Source organism: Podarcis vaucheri (genome assembly GCF_965113315.1).
Source record: "Podarcis vaucheri genome assembly, chromosome: 1".
Classification (NCBI taxonomy): Eukaryota; Metazoa; Chordata; class Lepidosauria; order Squamata; family Lacertidae; genus Podarcis; species Podarcis vaucheri.
Window position 1 is genome coordinate 15,170,571 of NC_138759.1, and position 14,678 is coordinate 15,185,248.

Sequence of the window (14,678 nt, forward strand, 5' to 3'; positions counted from 1 at the left end):
ACTTACCCTCAAAAGCAAGATCTTATTGCTTTTGCTTACATTAAAAACTACAGGTGCTTATGAGCCAAGAACAACCCTGAATACACAACAGAATGATAACTTAACTGCTATGCCAATCTAGGTTTGGGTTTTTTCTTACACTGTGTACTGTACTTACCCCATTCCATTCTACGCTCATACTCACTTCCTCTCCTCCGTCAGGGCCACTCTCATACTTTACCACGTCGACATTGAGGCTCTCGCGGCTTCGCCTTCTCTCTATACTTTCTGGGTCATTGAGCACTTCAGCAACTCTCTGTTTGTGAACATTATCAAGACCCTGTGAGCCAAGTAAAGGGGAAACAGAAATTTTACTTTGCACCAAGTAATTCAGTGCCATGAGTGAGAAGAGCAATTATCATCAAGTTACTACGGAATCTACAAAACATTACCGAATAAATAAGCACCCATTAGCTGTATATGAAGCATAACCATGAAGCACATATTACAGAATTACGAAGGTAAGTTTGAAGAGAAAATATTGTTTGCTTATTATCTACACCAACAAATTAACGTTCTAGTAAAAGGAACATGCTTTGACTAATTTGTCTGAAGGTGATAATTTCGCCAACAACCCACTATATTCTAACTAGGCTTGTCAATTCCGTTAACTTAGGCCAGGTTCAAGGGGCTGCATATGGAATTCTCTGCAAAACATTTGTGTTTTAGTTTCCCACCCTTCCACTGCAGCATACATGCACAGGTGCGCACACACAGTCCAAATATGTTCCTGAAGTTCAGGAGACCCTTTGAAACAGGACAAAGGGCTGCAGTTAGAAAGGAAACATTGTAAACCCCTCCCCTCAAGTGGAAGTGCTTTCTGCTGGCATGCACAACTCCTTAGATCCTGGCCTTAACTTACTTCCCCAGTTTAAAAATCCTCCACTAAAGGCAGTTTCAGGATTTCTGTCCTTGTTCCTAGTAGCATCCTTTTTGATGTCAACCCAAACTGCACACGATACTGCAAATGTGGCTGTATCAAATATTTTATATAAAAGTTATTGTTACTCTCCACACATTTTCTTAAAAAGTGAGAATTTTTTTTAAACATAATATTAATGGGAACATTTTTTTAAAAAAATCAGAGTAAAAGAATGAGTTATCTAGTTACATATTTCTGAGTGTTCATACTAAACTTCAGGGTGGTACCCGCCCCCCCATGGAAGTTGGGATTTCCCCTCCGGATTATTTTGCCAATATCTGCTTCTGCAAAACAATAAAGGCAGTGCAGACAATCTCCTAACCATGACATTTCCTCCTTTCCCATCTGCGTAAGTCCACCCTCATCTACAGTATGTTTTAACCAGGAGATAGCAATGCCACAGGATCAGTGTTAAATCACGGTTTGCGCTGAAGCAGGCTTCCAAGCAGATGTACAAAAAGAAATTCTAGACAGTTCAGATTCACTGTAGTTAAATTCAAATTCTTTGTAACAAAATACTAATAATTGTAGATTAACACTATCAGAAGTGAAACGCTTGACGAACAAAGCACTTGCCTGTTTACGGGACCTCATTGCTGCCTCTTCTAATGTTTCAGCAGCTTCAAACTTGCCCTGGCGTCTGTAAAGTGCTCCAAGATTCTTTAATGTAGTTGTAACTGTTGGACTACAAAATATGTGTTTAAGTTAGATTCCAACAGGAGACCATTGCTTCCCAAACTTGAAACAATTCTGTCTAATAGTACAGCAGAATATTCCATTAAAAGCCAATGCTCGTCATAAATTTATAATGGGCACTTACTGCTCACAAAGAGTTCTGAATAGGTCTGCAAATGCATAAGCAGTTATTTACTAGAAAGGCATTTTGCCAGGGTACCATGTATTGTTGCAGCTATTGCTGTCCATTATATAACTAGGCTAGTTCTGAAGCCGTAACCTTGACAAAGACACAGATCACATATTCCTAGTGTCCTCCTTATCAGCCCTGCTCAATTTTCCAGTCCCAAAGGATTACAAAAAAAATGCCTGCTGTATAACACTTAAGTCTGATGCATGATTCTCTGATTCTTGTCTCTTGCTGTCTGAATGCAAGAGAGAACACCCTCACATATGCTACTATTTAAAAAGCTATTATATAGCACAGATAAATTAGCAGAAACAGAAGGATATTGCAGCAATGAAAGGACTAAGATTACTGAAACTGTGACAAGTGACAATTCCTCTGCTGCCCCTTCCCACTCCCCGAAGGAGGACAAGTCCATCCATGCATCAATATACCTTTTAAAATATTATTTATTGTTTTATTAAATTTGTATCTGTAGATCTCAGGGCGGTTCACACAATACACAGAATAAAAACAAGAACAAAAGGGAAGCAAAACCCTCGGGAGGTTGTGGACTCTCTTTCATTGGATGTTTTGAAGGAGAGGTTGGATGGCCATCTGTCATGGATGCTTTATCCCGAGTTTCCGGCATTTCAGGGAGTTGGAATAGATGACCTTTGGGGTCCCCTTCCCACTCTACAATTCTATGATTCTATGAAAACAATAATCCCCCCCTCCCCAGCAACACATTTAAAAGGGTACAGGATGCTAATCAGCCATAGGCTCCAACCCAAAATAAATCCAAGACCCTGAGTCCATTCTGAAGTTGGGAAATGTAGAAATGGTGGGCTTAATTTGTAGCCAGTGATTTCAAACCACCACCTCTATAAAAGGACGGCCAGTAGGGTTTTTAGCAGCCACTGAGCATCTCTCCTGACATGTTAGGAAGCTCCAGCCTTCCAGCCAATACTGCACAATATTCCAGTCACTTTATGCTTCTGTTTCCAAATTTTATCTTTCTAGATATTTACGCAAAGCCAAGTCTCTCTAGGTAGTATTGCAACACCAGTTTCTTTGGATGACTGTTTCAGTCACGATCAAGACATTTCCACCTGGAGAAAAACCTGTTCTGGGCATTCTCCTAACACCCCCAGCGAATTTGGAGGGGTGGGAACCTTGTTGCACTGGCCAAAGTCCTTGTGCAAGCTTCCACTAGTGAGACCAGTTAACTGAATCTGGTTAATTGACCAGTTAATTGAATTAAGGTTATATTCAATTAACTTTTACTCGGAGTAGACTCATGTAAATTTATGACCACTAATTCTGCTGAGTCTACTGTGCATAAAAGTTAGTTGAATACAACCTTTATTAAGTTTCTCCATAAGGACATTTACAATTATCTTCACTATGGAGGTTTCCAGAATTCAACACACTGTCAACAACATTATTATTTTAACACTTTAAATGTTTTTAGGAAAATGTACCTACCTATCAACTTTGCAAGCTTTATACCAGCCTCCATATTCACCAAAAGTAGTGCCATCTTTTTGCTTTCCCTAAATTGCAAACAGTGTGTTAAATTGTTATCTTTAATGCTATAAGGACAAAAATAAATTTCTGTTTCAGGTATCCGCTTACTTTGCATTCTTCTCTTTCTTCAGCATGCATCCAGATCGGTTTATTTTCATCTATGTAAAAATAAGGTAAGGGATACTGTGTGAAATAAAATGACCGCATTTGGCCAGACCAGCATTGTGAAAGAATGCTCACCGACACAATCCTATATCCACCTATGAGGGAGGAAGCCCCACTGAACTTAGTGAGGATTACTGCTCAGTAGACATGTATAGGATTGTGCTGTAAAGAAACATTATGGAAAGCTACAGAGATATCCACCCCCAATGTTCCCAGTTCTAGGACACTTTATTCACTGATCAGAAGCCAGTCACAGTGCTATTGTATATAAATGATGCAAACCTTGAGTTTATCAAATAAGCTAAACAGAGCAAAGGGTCATCTTATCACACTGTGACAGAACAAAGACATATTACAAGTAGATGTCTTGTTTTTTTCACAGCCTAAGGATAGGGAAAAAAAATACCTAGAAATCAGAGTTACAAAATGGTTGCAACTGCTCTTTCAAAGCAGCTTTGATGTTAACCGAATTGCAAGCAGCACATGCAAACAGAAGCTTAGTTGCCTGCTAGAACATACGGAGACGTCACTTTTATCACAATGACAACTTTGACACTTCAAGCAAGCTGCTTACATAATTAGCTCATCACAAGGAAGCCAGTGCTCTGCAACTACTGCTTGCAAATTATATTCTGCCAAGTGTATTAACAATCCAACCAATTCCTTAAATCGCCCAATTAAAATGTATGATTCTTCAAGACAGTCTTTTGGGCATCATTATTATCAGGATAACCTAAAACCCTCTGAAGAATTCTGCCAAGATTTGTAAAAAGAAGTCTAGAGCCAAAGAGCAACTGCAAGCATGCCCAACAGGATTAGACTTTGCTTGGACTAAAGAGCCAAGTGCTCTCCCCACCTTCCCCCTAGGGCAGGCATAGGCAACCTCGGCCCTCCAGATGTTTTGGGACTACAACTCCCATCATCCCTAGCTAACAGTGAAGGGCCTCAGAAATAGAAATTCCAGCATGCTGTTATCAAAGTAAGTGTTACAAGACGGGCAAGACCATAAGCAAGCAGACAAACAAAGCAACTGTTACAAGACAGGGAAGGCCGTAGGAGGCAGACAAACAAAGAATGAGTAAATTAAGAAGTGTTAACCTTCAAAAGGAGAAACATGGAATGTTAGAGCCTGATTGGATAAGAATGTATAAAGTCTCACTCTCTGTTGTGTTTTGTTTTTTTTGTATAGTCTATAAAAAGTGGTCGCACCCTGATTGGGGTGTGCAGACTGCGAGATTATCGCGCTGCACATTTGTTTTGCATATGCATTTCAAATAAACCCTGTTATAACCTGCAAGGATGTTTGCCGCTTTGTGTGAATCTGTGCTCCGGGGACCCTATAGCAGATATGGAACAAGTCCAACAACAGGACCAGTGGTCAGGGATGATGGGAGTTGTAGTCCCAAAACATCTGGAGGGCTGAGGTTGCCTATGCCTGCCCTAGGGGCTCAGTTTGCATACCATATTAAACCATGGCTTAGCACTTGGTGCACAAGTTGGAATATGCATGTGCTGCGATGAACCCAAAGAAAGCCTTGAGTTTGCATACTCCCTGCTCTTCTTCCCCCACTCCTGACCCACAGGTGGTAGGAGGAGGACGTCTGCAGAACTTAATTTCACTTTCAATATATCCTGGCTTATCCTTAACATACAAACTACAAGTTGTGGTTTAAAACAAAATCGAAGCAGTAAACAAGCAAGCTTCAGCCATGAGTTATGAATCTGGTTTGTTCAGAAACTGACCAGAGTTTGTTTCTAACCAAAATGTCTGGTTAATACTTTAACAAGAAGCAAGGATTTGTGAGAAATGAAATTATATTTTGCAGAAGTTCTTCTGCCAGCAGGGAAGGACAAGGGAAAGAGGGAGCTCAAGGCTTTGCTCAGGCTTTTGCCAGCTTCTGCACATAGAATTAAATAATGATTTAGCATTACATGCTTACTCAATTTATCATTATCAAAAACTGCTTGTGAAAATTCCTCTCAATTTTAAAGATGGTTTGCCATACAGCATTGGGGGGGGGGGGACCCAGAGAAACAATGGCTAAACAACTTGTTCAAAGCATTTCCTGTAACAATTTCTAAAATGATTTCTCAATATGTTCTGCCATTATTTAAAAGCAGAGACAACCCATGACCTCTTACAATTAACAAAGGACTTGAGTCTCTCCTATTCACAACCCCTAGTTATTCCTACATGAACTAACTTTCCTTCATAATACAAGCATTTACCATCCACAGAGCCAAATTCCCTTTCGTGGGCACGAGTAAGGATCTCTTTGTACAGAGTTTCGGCTTGCTTAAATTTGCCTTGTTTCAAGTAGCAGGATGCCTGAAAGAGATGACATGAGCACAGTCAGATTTGAAAGAAGTTCAGAAACATGATATCTGAAGGCAACTTGCTTAGCACATTACAAAGGGTTGGATCCAAATGTGTTTTTCTGCCTGCATAACAGTCATTGGAAGCTAACTTAAACCATTGGTCTTATCTAGCTCAATATTGTCTATGCTAATTGGGCAGCACTACAGAAGGTCTATGTTACATGTCACACTAGAGCATGGTGTGAAAAAAGTGACACTAGATCCAAAGTTGTACTTCATCTGGGCAAGCAGAAGCGCAGTAATTGTAAGACACAGTATAATGTATCACTGCTGAAAGTCTTCCTCTAGCACATGTGCAAGTCTTAGTGTGGCAGTACTGGCACTAGGAACTATTTTCATTTTGCTCGGTGTTTTGGATCCAAGCCCATGTTTTCAGCAAATGAGAAATACAGTAGCTCACGTCTCATTATTATATATGCCACTGTGCAGACATACCAAATTATTCTTGGTTTTTGCTACGTTTGGATCATCCGGCCCCAGTTTTGTTTGGTAGATCTCAAGTGCCCGTTGATAGTAGTATTCCACTTCTTCATATTTACCCTGGTTCTGACATAGTAAGGCCAGATTATTTAACTGTTTGGCAACATCTGGATGGTCTTTTCCCAGTACCTAGAAATAAAGGAACACTAGGTTACCACTGTATCACCTGCTTTTTAAATATAAACTTTTTTTAAAAAGCAGTCAGTCATATTTACACTAGCATTGGCTCAACAAGACTCAAGCCCCTATTTATACTCCACCTCTGGAAACATTATATTAAACAAATTTAGCCAGAATTATTTACATATTATATAGGGGTATGGGAAATATTCCAGATCACAACTTTCCAGTTATAAATCCTTCAAACCTCCACAAGAAACTTCACAAAGAACTTCCACCTACACTATGGGAGGATTACTACTTTCCACACTAATTCCTTTCCTTTTCTGTCATTCACCCCACTTCTACATGTGCAGACTTCTGGAAAGTTAGGGTGCTCCCCAATGCCTACTTTTCATCTGTTTTGCATTCCAAATCATATGCACAAGGTAGATTTCCAAAACATATTGCTGTTTTTGAAGACAGAGAAATAGCATTCAAGGCCAATAGTATGTAGTGCAGGAAAAAGTGGCTCAGAACTGTGATGTGTGACAGCTGTCATGACACTGCTGGAATAAAATATCCCATCTGAGATGTTGAGATGTTCCTTGATACCTGATCTCCCTGCCTGGTAACAAATATGGGGTTTCCTGTCTTTTGAGAGCAGGTTCTGACACATCTTTAAAATACAGTGAATTGATTGCTAAAAACTTAATAGATCATTGCAATAAAATCCTAAATGTGCACAACTGTACGCACAATCTCTATTTTAACCAACACACACACACAGCCAATATCATGACAAGTCTGAGACTTAAAAAGCAGAAGTCAGCAAGAATAACACAGTTGTTCTGAGCTACCTTCTCTCTGATTTCCAATGCTCTCTTGCATAATGGTTCAGCTTCCTTGTATTTTCCTCTTTTTCCATAAAGCACTGCAAGATTGTTTAAAGTTGCTGCAACCTGCAAAATGAGGACAAAAGCTATGTAGGTCTACTAACATACCTGCTGAAATTATCTGGAGAAAAATTAAGCAGCTCCTAGAGCATTCATTTATTTGTAATTCAGATGTTTAAATACTTGTGAAACTAAGAAACATAAAATGTGTCTTAACTAGCACAGTGATGCCCAACCTTTGGCGGCCTACAAATAGTAGCAAATTGTTGTTGGATGGTACATATTTACTAGATTGTTAAGTAGAACCAAGTAGTAAGATCCAGCAAGCATGGAATAAGTCATGCTAAAGGACTAGGTCTATGTTTTGAAAGTATTGGCCCAGAGCTAAAACCTTAACTGGGACAAGCATGTGGACAATAGATTAGTTAGATTAGATTAGCTGGGAAGCACTGGGCTAGGAATATTAGGAAATGCACAATTTTGCTCGATGAAGCAGAATACTATATTCAAAAGATATATATTAGAAAGTGACATAGTTTCATATTATAGAAAGGACACCTGTAATTATCAGTGGAGAGTATTTAATAAATGGCTTACACTGAACAAAGGTTTTTACTATTGCTCCAAAAAAGCAATCCAAAAACACATTTGAAATATTTCAGAATTTCAGGTAAATTCATCATGTAAATGATTCAGAATCAGACAAGTGTGCAAGAAAGTAATTTAAGTGGACCAATGTTGAAAGAGTTTTGTGCTTAATTATTAAAAGTGCAAGACATTATATTGAGAGTTACCTACCTGAATGAAGTTAACGATAAACCAGGGCTTAAAAACCTTCCTGTTGAGTTAATATTAAAATGAGTTTCAAAGGAAACCAAAAGGACTTGATACTACAAAGAAGGAAGAAACAAGAAGGAAGAAACAAAAGAACTATCTAATATACAAACCGCTGGATGATCTTTGCCCAAGGTCTTTTCACGAATAGCCAAAGCATCATTCAGTAAGTTTGCTGCATCTTTGTATTTATTCTGGTCCCTAAATTAGAGAAGTCATGATTAACAACCATATCTCATGAACATATTATCTAAGAATTCAGTCAGGAAAATCAGCAAGAATTGGATTCAGTATCTTAAGTATATGAAACTGTCAGAATCCAGTGCAGATTCTGCTCTTTTCATGTCTCAACCCATGAAGTGCCTATTATTCAACAGAGTTACAGCACAGTGGCTAGGTACTAGAACAGACCACGCTGATAATCTGAGGCTGCCCTCTACATCTCTATAAAGAACAACAACTGCAGGATACTATGGACAGTATACCCAGTTCTCCTCCCAATCTAAGGTCATCAGATGCACCAACCAGCACCAAAACAAAATGCAGATTCAGTTCCCAAGCCACTAGCAGCAAACTACTGCTGAAGTAAGAATGTCCTCAGCCCAACTCAAAATATCTAGGAATATTATTCAAGTTGCATGACTGTCTCCCTAAAAAGGCCATGTCCTCAAACTAAAATACAACATTGTTACTCAAAACACCACCACAAGTACTGTATTTTAGTCTAGCTGTAACATCAAACACATTAGAAAACCGTTTAAATACCAACCTGTATACCAATGCAAGTATATTCAACATAGTGGCAACATCAGGATGATCATGACCTGATGTCTTCTCCAGGTCTTCAAGTGCTTGTTTACAGAGGGGTACAGCAACTTCATATCTGCCTTGGGAAGCATACTGAATGACAAGATTATGAAGGGTCCTTAATCTTGCTGGGATTTCATAGCCACCCTGCTGGGCAGCTGCTGCTGCACTGCTATGTGGTTGTTGAACTATAAAGAAGAAAGCTGTATATTAAAATTAATATGTAACTGGCATGAATGAATTGAACTTCTTTAAGACTACACGCTCAAATGTTTTAACTGTCAAAACTATGATTGAGTTCCATGAGGTTATTATACCTAATCATTCCACTCTTGTGGTTTTTTTTTAAACACACACATTACTTTGAGCATACTCTGGCACATGTTTTGTTAGCAAGTTGAAAGTCTCTGGCTTCCCAGGAGAATGAGATTGGATATAGCCAAACTCATGGAAAAGCAGGAAATCAAAAGTTCAGCCACCATGGTTGCTGATGCAAGTCCCCCCCCCCCTCTCATCTAGCAAGCCAATGTAACTTGGGGAAGAGCCCAAACCTATAACCATGGGGGAGACTTGTTCCTTGCATGCTTAGCTTCAGAACTGGATCCTAGCCTCAGTATAATTTGAGAGCAAAGTATGATTTCCCCAGTTCAAACATGATAAACCGTGGTTATCACTAACTAGGAAAAAATCTTCACAATGAAGTACAATTTCTGATTGCCCATCAGAAGTTTCAAGTCTAACATTTTTATTGTTTCTGGCAAGTCAGCTGCCAGGCTTCAATACTGCAGCTACTCTTTTATGCTGTGCACTGTGCACTAATGACTTAAAGAAGCAGCTAAACTTCCACTAGTCCCCACTCACTCTGTATAATGTATAAAGTTACATTCACTTACTTCCTTGTCCTTGGTCATCTTCATCATTGGGGAATAAATCATCCAGTGGCTCTTTGGTAGAATCTGTGTCTTTATCCTCCTAGACAAATCCGAAGAAACAACAAACAGTTAGAACCACTGAATCAATATGGATATGCGCATCATGCATATCCACAAATTGCAAAAGGCACCTTTTGTCTCACCACTGTCTCCCCACCCTACTTCTCAAACTAATACCATTACTGAAAAGTGTATCATCTACTAAGCATGATATTTAGAAGTGCAAAAAGAGAACTCTAAGTTTATGACCAGATGATCTTGAGAAAAGGGTAACAAAGGTGATCACAGCGCTGGACAACTCTCCTATGAGGAAAGGTCCCAACATTTATAGGGTAACGTTCCTCAGCAAACAGAAAAAAATTAGGAAGAATAAAATGTGTTTTAATGTGAAGCTACTTACTGAAGGAGATATATCATCATCGTATTTTTTTAACTGATTCATAAATTCTAGGTGCTTCTTTTCTTCTTCCAGCTGAGCCACTGACTGTTCACTCTTTTGTAATTTCTGCTGGGTATTGGCTAGCTCATCTCTTAGCCATTGATTTTCCTGGCATAGCCTGCGAACCTGAGCTCGTAATTTCTGCTTCTCTGATTCCACCGCATTTAAGTGATTTGACAAGGCCATCATTACCTAGAAAGGACCAGAAATTACAAGTATTATTCCTCTTGTCTTACAATATTTGAATATATATGTGGGTTAGCATCAACTGCATCGCTGCTTTACAAATCCAACATTTGAGATTTTGTTAACATTGTTAAAAAACTGTATCAAAGCAAGATAACACTTTGACACCAGACTAAATAGAAATGGCTTTTCACCTGTGCTTCACTGAGTCCAAGTTCCAGCATTTCCAGAGACTTGCGAATCATGTTTGATTTTTCTTCCACCAAATTTGTTTCATCATCTTTCTTCAAACACTTCAGTGTCTCCAGTAAACTCTGTAAGATGGAATTGTGCTCATTCTTCAAAGCTTCTAGCCCTTGAATCACTTGCTTAGTCTTTGAAATAATTTCATCTTGAGTGAGTTTCTCCAACTTGTCTTCCTTTAGATACACCATTGTGGACATGTTGTCATACATTCTAAGAAAACACAGAAATGTTAACTTTAGTTTAAAGCCAAACAACATATTTTACAATTCTTATTGGTCTTAATTGAAAACTGATGCAGTAGACCAAAGCATGCCAAAATGGCATAAAACATATTGGTATACATACTCTAGATTTTGAATGTAGCTGTGTCTACAATAACTCCTGTGAAATTTCCTATTCAAAACAAACATTTTCCACAATACAAAGCAGTGCCCCAATATTTTGTATCTTGTATACAGCTACAAATTCATGCAATAAAATAGTGTTAATACATTTGCAGTAAACATTACTATCACAAAAAGGCTATGCAGTCAACAATATTTTAATTTCTGAAAGGTTTGGGTAAGCTTTGTCTGCCAGCAAGATACATATATTTTAGTAGATGAGCCTCAGGGTCCCTTTCAAATCTACAATTATATGATTTATGAAATATGAGTTATGTAGCAGCCCATCAATAAATATTCACTGAGCAGCGTACAATAAAACAGTATTAAAAATACAGGATATATAATTTCAATATTAAGACAGTACAAAAACTTCCTTACAATAGGGACAGCATAATTTACAATCCTTATTTTAAACCATATTAAAATATTATCCCTGGGCCATATTATTAATAATAAAAAATAAATTAACAATATTCAACTAAGTCATCACACTAGTGGAAGCCAGTGCAATAGCCACAACATGCCCTCCCCAAATCTGCTCTGGAGAGTGAGCAGAATCCCCAGAACAGCAAGGGCAAGGAAGGAGAGACTGTGCTGTCAAGCAAGCAGAAACGCTTGAGCTGATGGACTGATCTCCCCAGCATTACACTGAATACGGCCCCATGGTCTCAAAGCTTTTGAATTCTGATATCCTTCCTACACACACACACGGACCAGAAAGCACTTAACACCTGTCTGTTTCAGTATTGATTTGTGTGAAATATCCATTTATTAATCCTGTTTTGCAGGCATACATTGTCACCCAACCCAAAGGGATGGGAAATTTTAAAAATGACAAGAATATTGAAATGGCTGAGTAAGGGAAACTAATGAAAGACAGGTAAAAGGGATTTTTCCTGTTATTTTATAATACAGCAAACCAGTGCATTCAGCTCTAAAAGCTGCTGACAGAAGCACTTCTAAATGACTTCCATGGGTCAAAAGCAGTTTACTGCTCTCTCAATAACCTGTAGAGCCTGCTTGGGCACAATTCATTTAACCAGTTCTTCCATAGATTTACAATTTCAGAGAGGTATTCAAATTTCCATTGAAGACATGTTTAGGAGGGAGGGAACCCAGTAAGTATATGGTTATCAGGAGAAATAATAATAATCATGGATCATAAGGGATTATCTCAGAACAGTAAAGAAGAGCCAGCACCTTTATGCTCCTCCTCACTTAGGACAGAGGTAGATGAAACTATAGTCTCCTGCCCACATGCAAGATGAATCACATTAAAACAATTGAAGTAAACATTAAAGCAGCAGCTACCGCGTGGCTTCCAATGTTGTCCAATTCCCTGATGGAAGAAAGGGGAGAGGAGCAGCTTCTAGCAATTCCCCCTGCTCCCCCTCCATAAATCTCATTTGGAGGACTGAAGGTACCCTGTGCAAAAGAAATTATTTTGCATCAGCTAGAGCAGGCTTCCCCAACCTTGGCCCTCCAGATGTTTTTGGCCTACAACTACCATGATCCCTAGCTAGCAGGACCAGTGGTCAGGGATGAGAATTGTAGTCTCAAAACATCTGGAGGGCCAAGGCTGAGGAAGCCTGACCTAGAGCAAATATGGGGAACTTGTGGCTATCTATATGCAGTGTTCAAAACTCCCATTGTTCCAGGCGTATTTTGCAACAGGGAACTGCATTAGCGAGAGCAGTTTCGGAGCTCTGGGCACAGTACTGTGCCTAAGATTTCAGATTAAAACTGCAGAGTGGAAGGAAAGGAGGAACTTTTTCTGTCTCCCCACTTCCAGCTGCTCTCTGAAGACTGGAGAAGAGAACCTTTTAAGAATATTAGGGGGGTCAGCAGGGAAAGGACTAGACCATGTGAAAAATGAACATAATACTTTAGCTGCAGTTCATTCATTTTCAGCTTTGTATTCTTGTTATAAAAAGTGCGCCTAGACATTCCATTCTTGTGCCCATAACCTAGGTTTAAGGTGCCATTTAGCTGTCATATCACAGTTTCTAACACTATATGTTGCTGAACAACAACTTCTATAATCCATTACTATTGACCATGCCAGCTTGAGTGATGGGAGTTGGAAGTCTAATGACGTCTGGAGGACCACTGACTCCCCACCCATGAGTTAGAATGGGTAGGATTGAGCTGTCCTTTCTCTGAATCTGAAAGCAATACCAAAATACTTAGTCACCTCCACAGATCTGAAAGCAAAAAGAAGAGTTGAGAGACTTGTCACACTTCCCTAATTTGCCAGGAACTGTTTCCTGAAAAAACAAAATTTCACACCGCACAGTCAGACACACATGACTCACTGGGAGGTGGGGTTGGGGTGAGAGACTGCAACTGAATTTTGAAAAAGGCACAGCAAAAACACAACAGCAATTTCCAACATATTCAACACAGAATTATATTCTAATTGTAAAGGACCACTCATTAGCAATTAACCAATTTTCTTTTCCCATTATGATACTAAACCACAACTTGAATCACGAGTGCTATAGACAAGCACATTCACCATTCATAGCTAGTACATATCATGGCTTGGATCCAGATATGTCTTGCAAAAGCAAAAAGGGACTTCCACAAGGCAGGCTTATATTCTCCAAGTTTCCCTTCCCCACTGCAGCCTGTGCTCAATTAAAACCTATTCCAGAAGGTCCGTCAGGAATAGCTGTAATAAGGGTAACTAAGGTAAAGGTAAAGGGACCCCTGACCATTAGGTCCAGTCGTGGCCAACTCTGGGGTTGCGGCACTCATCTTGCTCTATAGGCTGAGGAAGCCGGCGTACAGCTTCCGGGTCATGTGGCCAGCATGACTAAGTCACTTCTGGCAAACCAGAGCAGCACACGGAAACACAGTTTACCTTCCCGCTGGAGCGGTACCTATTTATCTACTTGCACTTTGACGTGCTTTCGAACTGCTAGGTTGGGAGGAGCAGGGGCCGAGCAATAGGAGCTCACCCTGTCGCAGGGATTTGAACCGCCAACCTTCTGATCGGCAAGTCCTAGGCTCTGTGGTTTAACCCACAGTGCCACCCAATAAGGGTAACTATTAGTTGCCAATTCTCTGTTAAAGCAAATACCTCTGTACCACTCACAGAACTCCTTCCCTAGGGAGGCTAACCATGCACCCATTCTTCTCTTTTGGCACTGTAAGAAGATCTGCTTTTCTGAAGCCTTTTATGCTTCATGCTTTAACCTATTTTAAATGCACCTCTATTCCTGGTTTGCTGTGTACTATTGATTTCATTGTTCTATGCATTTTATTGTGAATTGCCAGGGAGCAAATTGGTTGCATACAAATATGCAAAATATATCAGAAAATAAATCTAAACAACAGCCTTTGGGCCATTACATGTTTCCAAACACTGGGTGGAGCTTCTTATTCCTAAATCTGAGCATGTGCATACCTGTGACAGAGCTAGAAAAAGGTATGCAAAGTATTGTATCTTATTTCTCTTGTTCTTCAATGGTTCTACTTGGAGCACACCTTTA

The 14,678-nt window shown here is 39.5% G+C and overlaps 1 protein-coding gene across 7 annotated transcripts in view; it reads right to left on the reverse strand.

Annotated features, from left to right (window-relative positions):
- Positions 1–14,678, reverse strand: part of KLC1 (kinesin light chain 1) — a 39,643-nt gene that overhangs the window by 14,254 nt on the left and 10,711 nt on the right. For 5 of the 7 annotated variants that reach the window (XM_082217840.1, XM_082217843.1, XM_082217838.1 and 2 more), the window contains exons 2-13: positions 10,744–11,005; positions 10,325–10,555; positions 9,886–9,964; positions 8,955–9,180; positions 8,299–8,386; positions 7,316–7,417; positions 6,312–6,485; positions 5,727–5,826; positions 3,441–3,490; positions 3,291–3,358; positions 1,538–1,646; positions 158–319 (exon numbers count right to left, since the gene is read on the reverse strand). In XM_082217840.1, the coding sequence (XP_082073966.1) occupies positions 158–319; positions 1,538–1,646; positions 3,291–3,358; positions 3,441–3,490; positions 5,727–5,826; positions 6,312–6,485; positions 7,316–7,417; positions 8,299–8,386; positions 8,955–9,180; positions 9,886–9,964; positions 10,325–10,555; positions 10,744–11,004 (1,650 nt within the window). In that variant the 5' untranslated portion in view covers position 11,005. The remainder of the gene's footprint in view (positions 1–157; positions 320–1,537; positions 1,647–3,290; positions 3,359–3,440; positions 3,491–5,726; positions 5,827–6,311; positions 6,486–7,315; positions 7,418–8,298; positions 8,387–8,954; positions 9,181–9,885; positions 9,965–10,324; positions 10,556–10,743; positions 11,006–14,678) is intronic. The other 2 variants (XM_082217841.1, XM_082217844.1) reach the window with 1 other exon arrangement.